This window comes from Hipposideros armiger, unplaced genomic scaffold (genome assembly GCF_001890085.2).
Source record: "Hipposideros armiger isolate ML-2016 unplaced genomic scaffold, ASM189008v1 scaffold_400, whole genome shotgun sequence".
In the NCBI taxonomy this organism is placed as follows: domain Eukaryota; kingdom Metazoa; phylum Chordata; class Mammalia; order Chiroptera; family Hipposideridae; genus Hipposideros; species Hipposideros armiger.
In genome coordinates, this window is record NW_017731750.1 from 146,276 (window position 1) to 166,167 (window position 19,892).

Genomic DNA, 19,892 nt, shown 5'->3' on the forward strand with positions numbered 1-19,892 from the left:
CTCAGGGTCTGACAGTCTTCACTGATGGATCTAGCAATGAATAGTAAAGCAGCAATTGTCAGTGAGAAGGGTAATCAGCTTATACACACAAATTGCACTTCGGCTCAACGGGCTGAGTTAGTAGCGGTGTTAACTGCTTTGCAAACATTTTCTGACCCTCTGAATATTGTTTCTGATTCGGCTTATGTAGTTCATACAGTATAGAACGTTGAGATGGCGTCTCTATCTTACAATTCAAATCTGTCTCTTCATATTTTATTTAATCAACTCCAGCAGTGAGAAACCGCCAGCATCCCTTCTTTATCATGCACGTTCATGCACACACCACCCTGCCAGGTCCGATGACACAAGGCAATTCAATTGCTGATTGATTAGTAGGGAGTGCCCAGGTTGCTGAGGCAACACATTTTCATTCGTTAACCCATACTAATGTGGGTGTCCTGCGTTCAAGGTTTGTTTGTTTGCAGTTGAATTGTAGGAGTTCCATATATGTATATGAAATTAACTGTTTATTAGAAATATGGTTTGCGAGTATTTTCTCCCAATCCATAGGTTGTTTTTTCATTATGTTGTTTTCTTTCTGTGCAGAAGCTTTTTAGTTTGATGTAGTCCCATTTGTTTATTTTTGCCTTTGTCACCTGTATTTTTAGTATCATATCCAAAGAATCATTGCCAAGACTAATGTTATGAAGATTTTCCTTTTGTTTTCTTCTAGAAGTTTTATAGTTTCAGGTCTTACATTTAAGTCTTTAATCAATTTTGAATTGATTTTTGTGTATGAGGTAAGGTAGAGCATCCAATTGTAGGGACCCAGGCCCAGACCCTAGGCTAAGCAAGCTCATTTCGGAGAGTACCCCCGCCCAGAGGAATTTAAAAAGCTCCTGCTTCAGCAAAAACCATAACAAATTGTCTTGTCAAGAAAGTAGAAGAAGATAAGCAAAGTATATGGCTTGTTAGGAAAAGATGTTTTATAGCATGTTAAGAAGATAAGCGAGTTATGTATTATGGCTCGTTAAAAATAATAACCTAACTGTGTTTTATAGTTGTTAAAATAAGATAAACTAACCATTTTTCCTTTTTACACACTAACTGCTTTTTTTTGCTTCTGTATCCAGCCTCAGCTGTAAATTCCTCACCCACCAAGACTTAGCTGCTGATCTCTTCTCTTGCAGAGAGAGAGAGACACAGTCACCAGGTCTGGTCAATAAAGTTTCTGGAACGAAAACCTTTTGTCTAAGTTTTGTTAAGGAGCGGTGACCCCAACACAATGCTATTTAATTTTTTTTGCATTGTATATTCAGTTTTCTTAACATGATTTATTGAAGATACTATGTTTGTCCCATTGTGTGTTTTTGACACCCTTATCAGAGATCAATTGGCCATATATTTGTGGGTTTGTTGCTGGGCTCTCTATTCTGTTCTATTGGTTTATTTATCTGTCTTCATGCCAGCATTATACTATTTTAATTACTATAGTTTTGTAATATATTTTGAAATCAGGAAATGTGATGCCTCCAGCTTTGTTCTTCTTTTCCAGGAACATTTTGCTATTCTGGGTTTTTGTGGTTCCATATGAGTTTTATAATTGCTTTTTCTATTTCTGTGAAAAATGTTATTTATGGGAATAGCATGAGTCTCCAGATCGCTTTGAACATTTTTACAATATTAAGTTTTCCAATATGTGAACATGGGACATCTTTCCAATTATTTGTATCTCATTTAATTTTTTTCATAATGTTTCATAGTTTTCAGTGTACAAGTCTTTCACCTCCTTTGTTAAGTGTATTCTTAGGTATTATTTTTGATGCTATTATAAATGAGATTGTTTTCTTAATTTTATTTTTGGATAGTTAATTGTTCATATGTTGATTTTAATTTTTTAGGTAAAATTTTTACATGTTGAAGGTATACAACATAATGACTTACTATACATATACATAGTGAAATGATTACCACAGTCAAGTTATTTAACATACCTCCTCACATAGTTGCTAGTTTTTTTTTTGTGATGCAAGCACCTGAAATCTATTCTCTTAACAAATTTCCAGTATTGAATACAGTGTTATTCACTACAATCATCATGCTGTACATTAGATCTTTACATTGTTTACCCCACATAACTGTGACTTTGTGCCCTTCGACTGACATCTTTGCATTTCCCCTATCTCCCCACACCTGGCAACCACTGTTATACTCTCTGCTTATGTATTTGTCTTTTTTAGATTCTAACATTTAAGTGAGATCTGGCTTTTTTTTCTCTTTCTTTCTTTCTATGTCTGAAAGCTCAAGCAATAAAAGCAAAAGTAAACAAGTGGGACTACATCAAACTAAAAAGCTTCAGCACAGCCAAGGAAACAATCAACAGAATGAAAAGGCAACCTATGAATTGGGAGCAAACACTTGCAAAACATATGTCTGATAAGGTGTTAATATCTAAAAAAAAAACATAAAGAACTCATACAACTCGATACCAAAGAAAGAAACAACCTGATTTAAAAATTGGCAATGGGCCTGAATTGACATTTTTCTGAAGAATACATAAAAAATGGCCAAAAGGTATGTGAAAAGATGCTCAATATTTCTAATTAGCAGGGAAATGCAAATCAAAATCACAATGAGATATCACCTCAATCCTATAAAGATGGCTACTATAAAAAATTAAAAATAACAGGTGCTGATGAGGTTGTAAAGATATTGGAACCCTTCTACACTGTTGGTGGGAATGGATATTGGTACAGTCATTATGGAAAACAGTATGAAGTTTCCGCAGAAAACTAAAAATACAACAACCATATGAGGCAGCAATCTCTTTTCTGGGTATATACTCAAAGGATATGAAATCAGTACCTCAGAGAGATATCTGCACTCTCATATTCATTGCAGCATTATTCACAATAGCCAAGATACAGAAACAATCTAGATGTCTGTCCACAGATGAAGGAATAAAGAAGTTGTGGAACTCTGGTCAGGATGGTAGACACTGTGCTCATCTTCTCCCATGACCACATCAAAAATTACAACTAAATTACAGAACAACCATTGTTGAGAACTGACTAAAGACTAGAATTCCCATAACTAAGGATATAAAGAAGAAGCTATGTCAAGGCTGGTTGGAGGGGCAGAGATGTGGAATGTGCAGGCCCCACACCCATGCTGGGGCACTTAAGAAACAGGAGGGATAGATCTTCACTGCAGAGGTCCTCCTTGAGCAATGAGGGGTCTCAGCCCCATACCTGGCTCCTGAATCCGGAGCACCAGTGCCAGGAAGAGGAGTCCACATAACTTCTGGCTGTGAAAATAGCGGGGATGTGGCTGAGTGAGATGGAGGACTGCTGGAGATATAGGCATTGAAGGTTTTAAAGAGACTATGCACAGACTCACTCACACTCAAATTTACTCACTCAGAGCTCCAGCACAGAGGCAGCAACTTGAAAAGTGCCAGGGATATACAGGGAGGAACTGAATTAACTAGCTTCAGGGTGAGGGCTGGAGGGACAGGGTTCAGGGCAGCTCACTCCTGGAACAGAAGTGCTGGAAGAAGCCATTGTTCCTTTGTTAAGCCCCATCATCCATGCAGCCTGCAGGCACAGGCAGGCACCAAATCCAAATGCTCCATTAACGTGGTTAACACCATTTTCCCTTCCCTAGTGATTCCCTAAGACTCCACCTCACCCAGTTCATTCACCTGCCAGAACCTCTTTCCATGGCAGTTTGACACAAATGGCCTGTCCTGACTCATCCTAAAGACTTTCCTAAGATCTCTCAAAGGTTCACAAATCCCTAACCGAGCAGAGTCTTGCCTCAGCGTGCCCCATACCTCTTGCTAAGTGGCCCTAAGCCAGGCACTAGTGGCACCCTGCTTCTATATGCAACTTAGGCTCCCCCAGGCACTTCCAAGCCCAGCACAGGGGGCAACCATTTGCAGATCAATTTGTAGCTTCAACCAGATGGCCCTTGGCTGGGCACAGACAGTGGATGACTTTGCCCTGCACCAAAATCCCTCCCAAGAGGCCCCACAACCAACACATGCTCAGTGTCCAGCTTCAGACCACACCAGAGCAGCACCCAACCAGCTCCACAAATAACACACCCAAAGGGTGGACTTGGCAGGCACTAGAGCCCCACTAAAGTAAATCCCACTCTGTGGGGTGAGCTCATACAAAGCAGCTCATCTGCTACAGTCATGTGCAGTCCTCACAGTCAGTCAGCCTGAGGGGTAATCCCTCCCACCAATGTGTCAACAGCAATCAAGGTTCAACTACAACAGGGGGGAATGAACGACCCACACAAGGGACATCCCTGCCAGAATCAGAGGGTCCCGAATAGCTACTGTTTGTTCTCAAATAAATGCTTGATGGCTGTCACTTTGAAAGGCTTTTTATTGTTAGGTTAACAAGATACACTGGTAGATATGTCTCATTTGTAAAAATAACTACTTAATATTTCACAATAAAGCGGTATCTCGATTTATTTAACTCTTTGCTATTGATGGTTATTTTCAGTTTTTACCAGCAGAAAATACCATAAGTCCTTAGAACTTAGATAATTTTATTTCTGAGAATAGATGGCTAAATGTAAGATTGCTGTGTCAAAAGGTATATATATTTAATATTTTAAAGATACCACCAGATTGCTTTCCTAAAATGTTGTAGCAATTTATACTTCCATCAGTAAATGCCTGCAAGTGCCTATTCCTCCATATACTTGCCAACATCTGAATTAATCTTTTATATTTTCTTCAATATGCTGGATAGAAAATGAGTTTTCATATTTTACATTGCTCTGAGAGCTATTTTATTTTGCATTTATTTTAAAATTAATGTATCCATATTTCTAGTGCTTGTGTATGAGAATGAGACTTTTTTATCTGCTTTTCCTAATTTGTTGGCATTCCACCTATCTTCCATATTGTACATGTTTTCTTCCAACCATATTTTCTTTAAACATTCTTAGCATTGTTTGTCATTCAGAAACCTTACCTTTATGTATGGTTCTGAGGTGTGATCAAGACACGGTGAATGTTTAAATAAAAAAAATTATTACAGTAAAAGACACATTGCCTTTAATTCCTCTCAGAATACTGCCCCCTCACTTAAAATGCACTTATCCCTTCGTTCTTGTCACTTTCTGAAGCAGTTCTGGAAGTCCTCTTTTGTGAGTGTCTTTAGTTGAGCTGTCATGGCTACCTCGATATTCTGAATCATTTTGACTTTGGGGAAGAGTCAGAAGTCGCATGGTGCCAGATTCAGTGAATAAGGTGGATGAGGACACACCATAATGTTTTTATTTGATAGAAATTGCTGTACCAGAAGCAATGTGTGACACAGAGCGATGTCATTGATGGAGGATGAAGTAAAGACACTCACGAAAGAGGACTTCTTGAACTGCTTCAGAAAGTGGCAAGATCAATGGGATAAGTGTGTTCTAAGCGAGGGGGTGGGTATTTTGAGCAATGTATCTTTTACTGTAATAACTTTTTCTGTAAATATTCACCATATTTTTCAATCACACCTTGTAAATCTCTTAGTATTTTTCTTTGTAGTTTCTAGGTTTCTATTTTCTTCAAAAAAGCCTCTTTTCCTTTCTATCTGGCTGCAGCCATCGGGTAAGCCAAGATGGGTGCTTACAAGTACGTCCAGCAGCTATGGAGGAAGAAGTAGTCCGATGTAATGTGGTTTCTTCTCAGGGTGCACTGATGGCAGTACCGCCAGCTATCTGTGCTCCACAGGGCCCCTGCCCCGCCTGGCTCAATAATGCACGCAGGCTGGGATACAAGGCCAAGCAAGGTTAGTCGCACATCGAATTCGTGTGCACCGCGGTGGCCGCAAACGCCCAGTTCCTAAGGGTGTGAGCTATGGCAAGCCTGTCCATCACAGTGTTAACCAGCTAAAGTTTGCTCGAAGCCTTCAGTCTGCTCTGGAGCGAGCTGGATGCCACTGTGGGGCTCTGACAGTCCTGAATTCTTACTGGCTTGGTGAAGATTCCACGTACACATTCTTTGAGGTTTTCCTCACTGATCCATTCCATAAAGCTATCAGACAGAATCCTGACACCCAGTAGATTATCAAACCGTCCACAAGTACAGGGAGATGTGAGGGCTGATATCTGCAGCCACAAGAGCTGTGGCCTTGGAAAGGGTCAAAAGTTCCACTACAGGGCCGGCCGAGTGGCTCAGTTGGTTAAGAGCTCCCTCAAGAGTGCGAGCTCTAAGCAACAGGGTCACTGGTTCAATTCCCGGCCCAAGCTGAGCTGCCACTGAGCTGCCAACAGGTGGCAGGATGGCTCAGCTAAAAAACAAACAAACGAACAAACAAAAAAGTTCCACTACACTATTGGTGGTTCTTGCTGTGCAGCTTGGAGAAGGCGCAATACTCTCCAGCTCCACCGTTACTGCTAAAATGAATAATGTTTGTAAAATTCTTACCTAATACACAATTTAGGGCAGTAAAAAAAAAAGCCTCTTTTACTGTTACTATTTTCCAACACTATTTTATTTTTACACTAAGTTCTATAATTGATGTAAAATTATTATTTTTTTTTGTTACGTTGTAGGAGTCTAACTTTTTTAGATATACAGCCAATTATGCAGATGTCACTCAGCAAATCAACCATTCTTTGGTCATCACATTGAAGTATTCATAATCTATAGCTTCTACTTTTTTCATAACAAATTACCATAAACTTAGCAGTTTGAACTGCATAAATGTATTACTTTGCAGCTCCATATGTTAGAAGCCCAGTGCAGTCTCACTGGGCTAAAATCAAAGGGTTGGCGGGGCTGTGTTCTGTCCTGGGGGCTGTAAGGGAGAATCTGTTTCGTTACTTGTTCAGGTTGTTGGCAGAATTTAGCTCCTTTCAGGTCCCTATTTCCCTAATGGCTTCCTAGCTTTTGGGGGCTGCCTGTATTCTTTGGCTCATGGTCCCATTCCTCCATCTTCAACACCAGCAAGGACAGGCTAAGTACCTCTCACACTTCAAATCTCTCCTGCTCCTTCTTCCATTGTTTCATTTCTTTGAACCAGTTGTTCTGCTTTCCTCATCCATTTTTAAGGGCTCATGTGATTACACTGAGACCATCTGGATAATCCACAATAATCTCCCTATTTTAAGGTAATCTTAAATCCATCTGCAAAATTTCTTTTGCCATATAAGGAAATATATTAACAGTTTCCAGAGATTAGGGCATGGATATCTTTTGGTTGGTGGTTGGGTGAGGGGGTGGGGTATTGTTCTGCCTATCGTAGCTGCATTTATGATGTATTACATTTTCATCTATTTTGGGTCTTGGGCCCACATCTCTGGGCTCTGTTCTGTTCCACTGATTTGTCTATTCTGTGCCAATTCTGTATTGCCTCAATCATTGCAGCTGTATAGAAAGTTTTATTATTTGGTAAGACAATTTCCTCTTGATTAATTTTCTTTTTTAAAATTGTCTGGGTGGTCCTTGTTCAGAATTTCTTCCAGATTCTTAATGTCAGCCAGTGATTTAGTGGTAATTTTGGAGTTGCCTTACCAGGGAGTTGTGAGGAGCAATCATTTTATAAAAAATTCTTATGCTAAACATTTTATTTAAAATTCTCATGCTATTTCTTTCATAAACTTTGGAACTATTGCTGAGAGTAAGGATTTTAGCATTTGGGATAAACATTTTATTAAGGACTAGCTGACTTCCCCAGATTGCTTGGGAGTATGAATTATTGTAAATAGATCTCTGACTCTTTTGACACAACACACTATGTAGAGTTGCCCCGTGAGAAGCATCTTTGTGGTAAATCAGTGCATGTGATTGACTGCTCTTGTAACTTTGGATTGGAGGTTCATATTTGTAAGCAGTTTGTCTTCTCCATCCATGGCCACTTAATATCAGACGCTCATTCAGTTTTTCCTGAATGATCATAACAGCCTCTTTGTATCTGGTTCCCACTGCACTGGTAGATGTCTGTCTTTCTAAGGGGGGGAGGGGTGTCCAAAGTGAGTTTCATGAATATTTTTAAGTTATACCCTCCATATTGGGAAAACATCCATCTAGCTACTTTTCTTGATTTGGTAACATAGACAATTTTATTTACATAGCTGTAACATCCTTTAACTGTTTTTTACTTCAAAGCAAAATCACAACTACAGTGATGTCCTTTTCAAAATAACATTTTACACTATTATGAAATCTTAATTATGGCAGCATGTTCAATAAAATTATTGAACTCCCAAACAATCACTGTATATCTCTGAGAAAATCAGGCAGTTATCATTCAAGCATTACACAATTATACAAATTTCATTAAGAAATGCTTTCTTTCTTAATACCCCTTTGTCATGCCAGTGTATTTCCAAAACTTTCTACAATCTGCAAAGTTTTAACTTAAAATCCACAAGCCATTTTACCATAGTTACATGCAAGATCCCTAGTCTTGATCCTTTCTATCTACACATGACAATAAGAAATAAGCGTGTGGCCCTTTTCCCTTGAAAAGCATGTTGATTATGCTTGTCCACCACATGAAGAGCATCATTCATGAATCTTTTGGCATTCCAGTGGCTCACCAGACAGAAAAATTTCCTGAGATATGAATGGTATTGAATGTAAGAGACAGGTCCTCCTCTCTACAATAAAAATGACTCTTTTCAATTCCTCAACCTGTATACCTCCAGTCTCTGCCAACTGAAAATCTATAGAAATTCAGCTAGGAATTTGTTGAAACTGATGACTTTTCCCAGGGTGTTTGGAAGGTGCCCTGGGCAATTCAACTGTGTGTGTTTAAAGTGTTGTGAAATTATTTCTGGGTGGAAGCTGCTGGAATATCCAAGCTGATGAAGATATAGGTCAGGGTTATAGTTGTAGCTCAAAAGACTTGTTAATGCTACAAAATTATATTTAGACTCTTATTTTGTAGGTACCATCATGGACTATATACATGTGAAGATGAAAATCAATGACCTTCATCATCTCAGCTATTAAATGCTGTTAGTGGTAAACTATGTATCCACAACCACCTCCATTGCGCAGCCCGAGAAAAATATTTTCAAATAATCAATACCTTGAATTTCAGTAATGTAAGAGCAGATACACACACACAAAACTGTAAGGTAATAAAGAACCTCACTACTACCAAATCATAGGGATCTCAGGATGTGGGCTTGAGGTAGCACGTAGGGTGAAATCACTTGTGGTTATTGCTTATGATGAGTGTCATCCAATTTCCCCCAGCACAGCCCCCATAATGTGTCCATGACACCCTGGGGCAAATGTGAGAGCTGCTTGCAGGCAGAGACAGATGCCCTGAGGGCAGAAGGGGTTTGTGTGGACCAGAAACCATCAAGAGGCAAAGCAACAAATGGTGGGAAGCTTTGGCTTAGCTGATGAACTCTACCATAGCTTTAATGATGGATTTGAAAAAGCCACTAGCCCAATTTGTCATCACCCATGCTCACCTTGGATGTCATGGGCCCTCACGGAGACAGCATGCTTATTACTCTACATTTAATCCTTATCGACGAGGCCCAAACCATGGTGCGATGAACTCAAATGGTGACTCTCCGTCCCTGTGGAGCTCACCATCTAGCATGCCAGACAGGTGTGTAAGCAGCTCCTGTTACACAGGTGGGGTGAAATCGAGGCCTGTGAGAATTTCAAAGTGGTAAGAGGTTCCACAGGCTGGAGCACATAACTGTATGGATACAAAGAGCCCTGCAGAGAAATGCTGTGCTCAGAGGGTTAATTCTGAAACATCATCTGACCTAATGTACAAAATGCGAAACAGATCAATCCTAAAACTAATCCATTATAGCAGTGGTACTGGGAAGACCATGAACCAATTATTAAGTACTTTTGAGTAATGAGATTAATAAGATAAACTTTTATTTTTTAAAGGTCAGAGCATGACTCAGATGTGATCTATTGTACATCTGCTAATGAAGCTCCATCTTAGAGATGAGAAAAACTTTAGGCAGTACTGAAGTAACTTTATCTTTTTCTACTCAAGATGCAGTGTTATTGAACATTTTTAGGATTTGACTCTCAACCTGAAACACTGATTTAGCTGTTTAATTATTTCCAGGGGCCTCATGTTTACTTGATACAAGTAAAATGATATCAGTGAGAGGGCCATCTTAAGGATTGTATTAAAACAGTTCAATTCCAACATTTTATTTTAAATGGAATATTATTCATGCGGAGTCTCAGTTCCTGGCAGATTTGGTGAGGCCAAAAAGGAATGGAGCCACAGATAGGGAATATATTATGTTTTCGATGATGGCTGGTCAAGACACGAGAAGCAAACATCCGTCAATACCCCAATAAGGGGGTCTTCCTGCACCAGTCTTGCTGGGGACTGGCGAGACACAGGAAGTAGGATCTGCAGGATCTGCACCATCCTAGACACCCACGCTTGCTAACGCAGCCTCGGCAGTTATATGCAATACAATAGTAGCTAATGGCTAACTGGTTACTGCTGATGGCCATCTAATAACTGAGCCAGCACCTTCCCACGTGAGGCTGAGAGCCTGGAAACTGCTCTCCTGACAATTTCTGAGAACTTGGATTAGCAGTGAATTCTGTATGCGTTTGGGACTTAAGAACTCTTTTTCAGTTAAAAACTTCTGTCCACAAAATACATCTGTATGTTTATTTTGAGTGAAACCCGAATTTAAATTCTAGACCCTTTGGAGGATAAGATTTTAAGAACTTGTAAGTTGTCCATTTAAGTGTTATTACTAAAGTAATTAAATCCAATTACATTTCAAATAATAGCAGCTAAGATGTATCAGGTGTCTATCAGAACGGGCCCTGTTCTAAGCACTGCTCAGAATGGCTGATTTAATCCTAACAACTCTTCAACCCTACCGATAAGAAAGAGGCAGAGGGAAAAAAAAGGGAGTAAGGAAATGGTCTAGAAACACAAACCATAGTTTAATAAAAATATAGTGGTTTTATTGATTACATATAATTTCAGCTTTATTAGTATATATTATAAACTTTAAGATTAGAGATAAATGACTTTTTGTTTACCGAGAATAATCTAGTTTATGACAGCATGTTCAGTGAAAACTATTTAAGTGCTGCACAGTCATCACATCTATTTTTCAGATAATCAGGAAGTCATCATCCAATCTTTATATTAGGCCACGATAGTTACCCCATACATGCATTTCATTAAGTAGAAATACAACATTTTCTTTTTCAGCAAACACTCCCTGTCTACACATATCCTCCCTAAATTAACATTATAATGTACAAAATTTAACATTTTATCCACAAGAGCTGCCTCAAATAACTTTTACCTTGGAAAACCACAAAGGCATGAATGAGACAGCAGCAAAATGCAACTCTGGACTTTGTATATTGAATTTTTCATTTTTACCTAAAACATAAATTTATATATAAAACTATATTAACCTTACATTATAATGCTTATTAGGAAAGTCTTTTGTGTACATGTTTAAAATAAACATGGAAAACATAAAATAGTCTGAGCAAGTGTTTGGCAGGCCACAGAAAGAACATAGGACTGTGGGAAATAAAAACGTTTTAGTGTTTCAAAGCTGAAGAGACTGATGAATGTCATTCCAATTTCTCATCTCCCTCTTCCACATCTTTCAAATTGAGCACTTCCAACGAACCTTTGCCTTTTGTCTCCTTTTTTATTAGCTCATCAATTTCTCTGAAGCATCCTGGGTCAATCAGACACACCTGAAACATGTAACACAGCTGTTTACCACACGAAGACAAGCAGTATAATAGAATGAACACAGCTTTATCTTCCTCTAAGACAAACACAATACTTCCCAGCTGTCTCTACTACAGTTCTCAGCACAATAGAGCAGATGATCGATGCACAAGGCAGCAGATGGGGGGGTTCTAGTCTGGCCTCTACCCTGGAGGAAGCATTACATTACTGTGAGAAGACATTAACTTCCTTGTTTACAGACTTATCCAGATTCCTCACTTGTAAGACCAAGTGGTTGGATTAGAAGACTAATCTTTTTCATATAAAAACTTAGCATTAAAAAAACAAAAACAAAAAAAACCAAAAAACAAAACAAAAACTTAGCATTAGATTTTATAGTTCCATAAATCACCTCTTTTTACCCACATCTGAGGAAAGAAAGAGGCTTGAAGGCCTATATAGAAACCATGTATAAGTTGTGAAAAGATTTTAGACCTTCAAGGAGTATTAGATGTGTTGTTTCACATCTAGAGTGGCTGCTCAAGTATCCTCTAGAGCTCATTTATTTTTAAAGCAGCAGCACAGTGTAGAGACATAAATTTGCAGAAAGCTGAGTTTATACTGTGTCTCCAGCTATGGGGTGAGGACTCAGTCACGATGTTTTTGCTGCTTCTTTAAAATGTCCTGTGGTAAATGAGGCTGACCAACTTTTAGTCTAGTATTTCCAATTTCCTCATAATATAAGACTCACTGTAAAATATATTCTTTGATTTAAAATCTGGATAAGTCTTTAAACAAGGAGGTTAATGCCTTGTCACATGACCAACATGATTTCATCATGAATAATTTCACTAGGAAACAAAAAAATCTTAAGTGTGCTTAACTACAATTTAATTCTACTTGGGTCTTAACATTTTTACCTAATTCTAGGTGAGATGCTTCTTACTGTTCACACCTTCTAAATGTTTGTTACACAATTATGATTAGAGAATAAACTATTTGGTAACGTGGAGGTAAAGAAATAAGAATATTTTAATCTTACAATTTCTAATTGTTGACTATAGTCCTCACTCTCCATAACCTTGATCAGTGGCTTGAGCTTTTCTTTCAGTTTTTTTCCTTCATTCATTGGAAGGGTGAACCGAACTCGCATGTGGGCACGCTCTATCTTCATTTTCTCTTTTAGCTGCTTTATCACTTCCAAAGCCTATCAAGACAAAATTGAAAATGTTTGCAATTTCTTTGCTGCTTCTGGTGCCTTATTTCATAAAGTATTCAAAACAAAGCAGTTCCCAGCCAGCCAGATTAGGCAATGGTTTCTTAAATATGACATAAGTATAAGCGATCACAGAAAAAAGTAGGTAACTTGGACTTCAAGATTAAAAACTTTTGTGCTTCAAAAAAAAACCTACCAAGAAACTGAAAAGACAACGCACAGATTAGCGGAAAATATTAGCAAAGCATACATTTGCTAAGGTACTAGTATCTAGAATATATAAAGAACTCTTACAAGTTAATAATGAAGAGACAAATATTCAATTAAAGTGGTGAAAGGATCTGAATAGTGATTTTCTCCAGAGACAACGGGTCAGTAAGCACATGAAAATATGCTCAAATCATTAGTCATTAGGGAAATGCAAATCAAAATCAGAATGGCTATAATCGAAAAGGCAGACAATAACAAATATTGTGAGGATGTGGAGAAAATGAAACCCTTGTACTTTGATTGTGGGAATGTAAAATGGTGCAGCTGTTTTGGAAAATGATTTGGCAGTTCCTCCAAAGGTTAAATATGGGGTTATCGTATGACCTAGCAATTCTATTCTTGGGTACAGAGAAATGAAAACATGTTTATACCAAAACTTGTAATGAATTTCATATAGCATACATTATTCACAATAGCTAAAAAGTAGAAACAACCCCACGTGTCTATTAACTGATGAATGAATAAATAAAATGTGGTATTTCCATATAATGGAATATTATTCAGTTATAAAAATGTTAATATTTGCAAAAACAATATAAATAGCAAGAATGAAGTACTGATACATGTTATAACATGAATGAATCTTGAAAAGACTTTTAAGGTATGTGTACTACATGTAAAATTTAAAAAATTCAAACACAGAGTTACAATGACTTTAAAACTCCAAGTTTTGGGCCGGCCGAGTGGCGTGATGGTTAAGAACTGGCTTGGGACGCCAGAGAGCCCCGGTTCGGATCCCACATATGCGGGCCAGTGACACTGCCCTCTACAGCTGAGATGCTGAACAACAGCTCTACCTGGAGCTGGGCTGCCGTGAGTCGCCAGCGACGGCGTAGGCTGCAGCCCCTGCTGCAGTGGGTTGCCATGGGCTACCGTATGTAGCCAGCAGCCGCAGTGAGCGGCCGTCCAAAAGCCGGCGACTGATGTGCCTCGCCCAGGAAGAGCGCAATGTTGGTGCCAACATGGGCCAGTGAAGCAACGTCCTCCACAACTAGACTGAAGAACAAAACGACAGCAACTTGTCTGTTCCCCTTCCCCCAATTCCCCAATAAAAATCTTAAAAAAAACAAACAAAAAAACCTCCAAGTTTTATCTTTAAAAGTTTATTTGGATAAGAAGAGAGTCCTATGTATTTCTATGTGTGTTTAGTTAAAAAAAACTTCCATTACTCCTCTCTATAATACATGTCCTTTCCCTCTCTTCTCCCCAAAACCTACCCATTTGCTTTCAAGTAGTATCATTTTATTACATACCAATTATTTTAATTATTTCTTTAGAGAAAACTTTCATACTTTTTTGACAACATTAAAAACCACTAACCTGTTGTTTTGTGCTCTTGTTAGTTTTGACTGAATAGTGGATGTCCTTCATTGCTCTCTCGATAAGGATAACAGTGTATGGTCTCTTTGTTTCAGGGTTCACACATTTGTCGGCCACAATAGTTGCAATGTCCCTAAACATCTGCTCCAGCTGCGTGTGCCGTTCTTTATCTGATACTTGAACCTCTCCTTTAGTCAAAATCTTAAAAAAAATCCCAACAAGTTTAAGAAAGTAATGTCTTTGTTACACACTATTTGTGAACTAACCACAAGAATAACAGAAGAAAATTAAATTTCATCCTCTGTAGCTACTGAAATGTAGGTAATGATTTGAGCTTTGCCTAAAGAATGCACTGGATTACCTTAAGTTCTAAAATTGCATTTATTTAGGACTAGAAAGTGGGGAGGGTCTAAATGATGAAATACTTGAAAAGAGATTCAATTTTAAGGTAATATTACATGCAAAATACACAAATCGACAAAATAAGGCAATTTAGTAGAAAATTTAATTTCTGGAGGCTTTGGCAAAAAATATCTATGTCCTAACTATGTATGGTGACAGATGGTTACTAGACTTATTGTGGCGATCATTTTGTAAGGTATATAAATGTCGAATCACTGTGTTGCACACCTGAAGCTAACATAATATTGTATGTCAACTACACTTAAATTAAAAAAATCCTTGTCCTAAATTATTAAAAGTGATGTTGTACAGATCAAATTATGGTAAGTGTTCATTCCAAAACCATAAAACTTAAAAGGTTTAACATACCTTTAAATACTTACAGTACAAATGGTTATTAGGGTTATGTTGCAGCTGTTAAAAAACTCACCTGCTTACAGATTTCAGTCTGGTCATCTGTTCCAAACGCACTGATGAGATCTTCCTTCTTTGCAACCTGCCCTTTAGAAACATTTACAAACACCGAGTGCGTCTGTAGAACTTCGTCAAGGTCTTTTTCCCTTGTGAGAACAGGAGAGAAAGTCCTAAATGAATACACTTGAAACACGGAAATTCATTCACCAGATGGGAGCGATATAAAGGGCGAGAAAAAACAAATGCCGCTCAATGAGCCTCAGTGCTGAAGAAACATTCTCAAAGACTCAGAACCATATTTGTATTCGCATTTACTCTAATTGGGGAAAACCGTAGTGGGAGGACGTATGCAACACTGGCGGGTGGGAGGTCGGGGTCTGCTGATGCGCAGAATACCAATCCATAGATGGCAGCAGTGATGACACTGCGCACTTCGCACTTCCGGTGAAACTGCTCTGCTAAACTCTGTGACATCACATGGAAATACTTATTTGGAAAATTAGGCTCTTTGCCTTTCTCATTATTTTGGGAAAAGGACCATACTTATGGTGGTTTCTTGGCTGTAGCCTTTGTGACAGCATCAAAACAAAGCAAAACCAACCCCCAAACCAACCAAACAAAACAGGAACGCTTGTTTTAGGAGCTAAGCTCACGAGAGACAGCGACTTCTCAACCTCACGGCAGGAATAAGTTTTCAATTTCCTTCCCTGACAAGACCCCAGCTTGGCCCATTCATTCGACCACGAGAGGTAGGCCGCCTCAGAAACTACCAACTCCGGTCAGGGCCCGGAGGAAGAGAATTACTCACACGCCGCTCCGCCAGCCGACGACTTTGTTTTTGTAGCAAGCGATTTCGAAGCGCTTCCCGGCGCGCTTCATGCGTACCACAGCCACATTGGTTAGGCGGATCTGGTTGGTGGGGGTGAAGATCGACATCGTGGCTACTCACAGATCTTGCGTAGGGCGAACCAAAGCAGCCACGCGCCTTGCTGTAACGACCCGGCGACGCGCAGCACTGAAACGCCCAGAGTATGCGGCGCCGCGACTAACTCGGCCTAGCTAGCCGCTTCAACACACCCGACTGACTTATTGCGCAGGCGTCAGGTGATGCGCAAGCCGGGCCAGGAAAAGTGAGGAACAACGCCTGCGCATTGTGGCTTTTACGACATCTTTCCGTGTCCGAGAGAGGCGCTCTACCAGACGTAATTTAATTTCGCTAATGAGCTAAAGAGCTCTGATTGGCTTGATGGAGTTGAAGTTTGCAGACCGGGTGGAAACAGAGTCGGCGTCTCAAAGTTCCGCAGGGTTCAGGGCCACACCCACCTTAACCATTTTTAATGGGAATTTTCAACATGAAAAACAGAGCAACAGGCGTAATGAACGCCCATGTACCCATCGACCGACTTCAAGAATTATCAACATTTTGCCATTCTTGTTTCATTCTCCCACATTTTCTGTTGGAGTATTTTAAAGCAAATCATCGTAAGGTTTTGGCTTTAAATACGTCAGTCTGTCCTCCTAAAACACACCCAGCATGCTTAATATAATCTAATAGCCAGTCCATAATCAAACTTCCCCTACATATTGCTCTTTTACAGTCGGCGTGTTTCAACAGAGATCTACACAGGCTTACAGATTGCATTTGGCTGACGAGTCCCTTAGTTTCTTTTAACGACCTCTCCCCACCTTTTCCCCGTTTTTTCTTAGCCATCCCTGTTTTGACCTTGCTTCTCTCAGGACCCGCCCCTTCCTTCTCGGGGCCAGCTCTGGAGGAGCCCGGAGCACTCCCGCTGCCCCGCCCCGAGCCCTGTGGGGCTCTGGGCCCGCCCCTTCCCCTTCTGAGCCAATCCCGACGAGCCTGCGAGTGGCATGGCTGCCCCCAGCCCTGCGGTCTCAGGTTATACAGCTACCGCTGCGAGGTCGTTCTGCCAGTCTCCCGGTACCCAGGCTGGCCTCTAGTTGTTTCGGGTCTGCTGTCCTTGTCTCTTGTCGAGCCGCAGAGCCCGGGCTCTGACGAGAATGGGTAAGGGCCCCCCAGCGGGAATGTTCGTGAGGTGCGGGGAGGGCCGGAAACCGTTTTTCTGAGACCCTCTGCGGGCAGAGTGGCGTTCCCAGGACCCTTCGGAGACTTTTTGCTTCTAACTCCAAGTAAAAAGCCGAGAAAACTGATCGCCCTGCCCGCCCCCCCCCCACGTGTATTGAGGATCTGTCCAGATGGAGCAGCACCTGTGAACACCACATTTTAGGCTTTGTCTTTTGAAATTGGGGCGTGAGGCCAATTTAAGGACCCTTTACAAGTAGCCTTTGGTCTTTAAAAATAAAATTAGGAAAAAGGGAATACTTTAAGCACTATTTTAAGCTTTCTTATGGAGCGAACATACATAACAAAGCAAAATTAACTCGTAATTACACATGAAGTATTTTGACTCTCTGTTCTCTTCTTTTGCTTCCAATATGCTATATCCAAATAAATGACAAATATATGTATATATAGTTGTATATATCACATTACTACATAATGTATTATTTTTATTAGAGTTGATTTTCTATAGCTTTCTTAGCCTAAGTGAGTATAAAGGTTGGTTTTATTTTTTTATTTAAAAAATTAGAATGGTCATCTTTGTATATGTCTTTAAATAAAATTCCATACCTGTATTATTTACATTTAGATCCTTCTTTGGATACGTGGGACTTCTCACCTTTAATAGCATTATGGATAAACAGGTTTTACATATATTTGGGCTTTGCCTTTGGCATTACCCTTTGGATTTGTTTCCAGATTGTCATCAGGAACCAGGTAAGTGGAGTTATTGTTTATAGGAGAGTGTTAAGGCATCAATTTAATAGTGAACTTAGAGTGCGGATTTTCTAAGGCTTTCAGAAAAATGCAGAAAAGCTAAAAGGAACTTTAAATCGCATTTATGTTTGGTCTCTATACATTTGTTTTTTTAATGCCTAAAAATTTTATTCTCAGTTTTTATAGGCTAAATTATTATGGACTAAATTATTTACCTTTTCATTGATGGGTAGTGGATGTCTCATTCTGAAGATACAGAAAGATGTTGTAATGAAAAATTAAACTTCTGTTAAAAAACAAATCTGTTTTGCACCTTTAAAGGGTAATAGCTTTCTCTTTTCTTTCCACTAATTAAGGATCAGAAAATAAGTTTCTGCTCTTATCCCATTCAAACACATTATGGATGAAAGTATGTATAGTTTTATCTTTGAGTACGCACTTTGATCTGTGTATTTAATGGGAGTCATTATGGCCTTAAGAAATATCGTTCTGCCTTTAAAGAACCTAATTATACCAAGGGGTTTGTATTTGAAGAGTACAACCAGGAAGATTAAGAGAATAATAAAATGGTCAGTGTCAGTGCTAATTTTCATTCATACTGAAGTTGGGGCAAGATTCAAACTTGATGGATTTGTGCAGTCGTTTATCTTCAAGGACCAGAACTCACAGGATAAATCTGTTCCAAAAGCAACTCGGGATTTGATGACAAATGGTTCCACCTCTTTTCAAAAGAAGGAAGTCTTTGTGTCTGGAGTGAAGATTTTCTATGGCTCCCAGACTGGTACAGCAAAGGTAAGAACTTTTTATAAAACTTTTCTTTGGGTTTCCCGATCTTTTAAGAAAATCCCTGAAAAGTGTCTTTTAGCAGTGAACTGAATTGGTCTTCAGCCTTCTTTCATCTTCTTTTTTCCCTTTTCAGCATCCATTTTTCGTTTCTGGAATGGTGGGTGGGTTTTAACTCTTGTGCCCAATTCCAGCTGGTTGGTGGTGTCTGGTAGTCCCTGTCATGAGGAGTTTTGGTGTGAAGCTTGCTTCTACCTCAGCAGAATGGGGAGAGTTCCAAGTCCATTATTGATGCCCATGGGTATAGAGGTAGGGGATAGTGAGAAGATAATGGCAGCAGTACTGTTCAGTATGGGTCCTGACTTTCACAATTTCACACATCTATTAATGAAATGTATTTTGATTTCTAATAGTGTTAAACGTGTTAAGGATAGACATTGAATACTGTTTAAAGTATAAGGTGTGATCAAACAATACAGTGAATGTTTAAATAAAAAAAATTGTTACAGTAAAAGGCACATTGCCATTAATCCCCCTCAGAATACTCTTGCTCACTTTGAACACACTTATCCCATCATTGTTGCCACTTTCTGTAGCAGTTCTGGAAGTCCTCTTTTGTGAGTGTCTTTAGTGCACTGTTGTGGCTGCCTCAATGTTCTGAATCATTTAGACTTTGGGGAAGAACCAGAAGTCACACAGTGTCAGATCCGGTGAACAAGGTGGATGAGGACACACCGTAATGTTTTGGTTTTTTATTTTTATTTTTATTGGGGGATTGGGGAGGGGAACAGACAAGTTGCATTTCTTTTGTTCTTCAGTCTAGTTGTGGAGGATGTTGTTTCACTGGCCCTTGTTGGTATTATCATTGCGCTCTTCCCGGGTGAGGCAGATCGGTCGCCAACCACTGGACGGCCACTCACGACGGCTCTTGGCAGCTCATGCTGGCTGTCTGCTGCTCATGTTGGCCGCCAGCCACTCACGGTAGCTTATGGCAGCCCTGTTGCAGCCTACGCTGTGGGCGACTCCC

The 19,892-nt window shown here is 39.6% G+C and overlaps 2 protein-coding genes and 1 pseudogene across 4 annotated transcripts in view; 2 read left to right on the forward strand and 1 right to left on the reverse strand.

Annotated features, from left to right (window-relative positions):
- The first annotated feature begins 5,615 nt into the window (after window positions 1-5,615).
- LOC109393958 (60S ribosomal protein L15 pseudogene) lies at window positions 5,616-6,397 on the forward strand (annotated as a pseudogene).
- A 4,505-nt stretch (window positions 6,398-10,902) lies between these two features.
- On the reverse strand, window positions 10,903-16,398 carry SBDS (SBDS ribosome maturation factor). The gene is made up of 5 exons (XM_019663703.1): window positions 16,094-16,398; window positions 15,302-15,431; window positions 14,470-14,670; window positions 12,706-12,870; window positions 10,903-11,686 (listed from the first exon to the last, which is right to left on the reverse strand). Exons 1-5 carry the CDS (start codon window positions 16,219-16,221, stop codon window positions 11,558-11,560), a joined length of 753 nt encoding a protein of 250 aa, XP_019519248.1. The 5' UTR covers window positions 16,222-16,398; the 3' UTR covers window positions 10,903-11,557.
- Window positions 16,399-17,141: 743 nt separating this feature from the next.
- The window catches only part of LOC109393965 (S-adenosyl-L-methionine-dependent tRNA 4-demethylwyosine synthase-like), a 225,135-nt gene continuing 222,384 nt past the window's right edge, over window positions 17,142-19,892 (forward strand). For 2 of the 3 annotated variants that reach the window (XM_019663723.1, XM_019663725.1), the window contains exons 1-3: window positions 17,142-17,308; window positions 17,955-18,082; window positions 18,722-18,874. In XM_019663723.1, the coding sequence (XP_019519268.1) occupies window positions 17,305-17,308; window positions 17,955-18,082; window positions 18,722-18,874 (285 nt within the window). In that variant the 5' untranslated portion in view covers window positions 17,142-17,304. The remainder of the gene's footprint in view (window positions 17,309-17,954; window positions 18,083-18,721; window positions 18,875-19,892) is intronic. The other variant, XM_019663724.1, reaches the window with a different exon arrangement.

Coding starts and splice junctions, on each gene's coding strand:
- SBDS (XM_019663703.1), bottom strand. CDS start 16,221: ATGTCGATCTTCACCCCCACCAACCAGATCCGCCTAACCAATGTGGCT. Junction 14,671..15,301: donor AGACTGAAATCTGTAAGCAG/GTGAGTTTTTTA, acceptor ATTTTTTTTAAG/ATTTTGACTAAAGGAGAGGT. Junction 12,871..14,469: donor ACAAGAGCACAAAACAACAG/GTTAGTGGTTTT, acceptor TTGTCTTGATAG/GCTTTGGAAGTGATAAAGCA.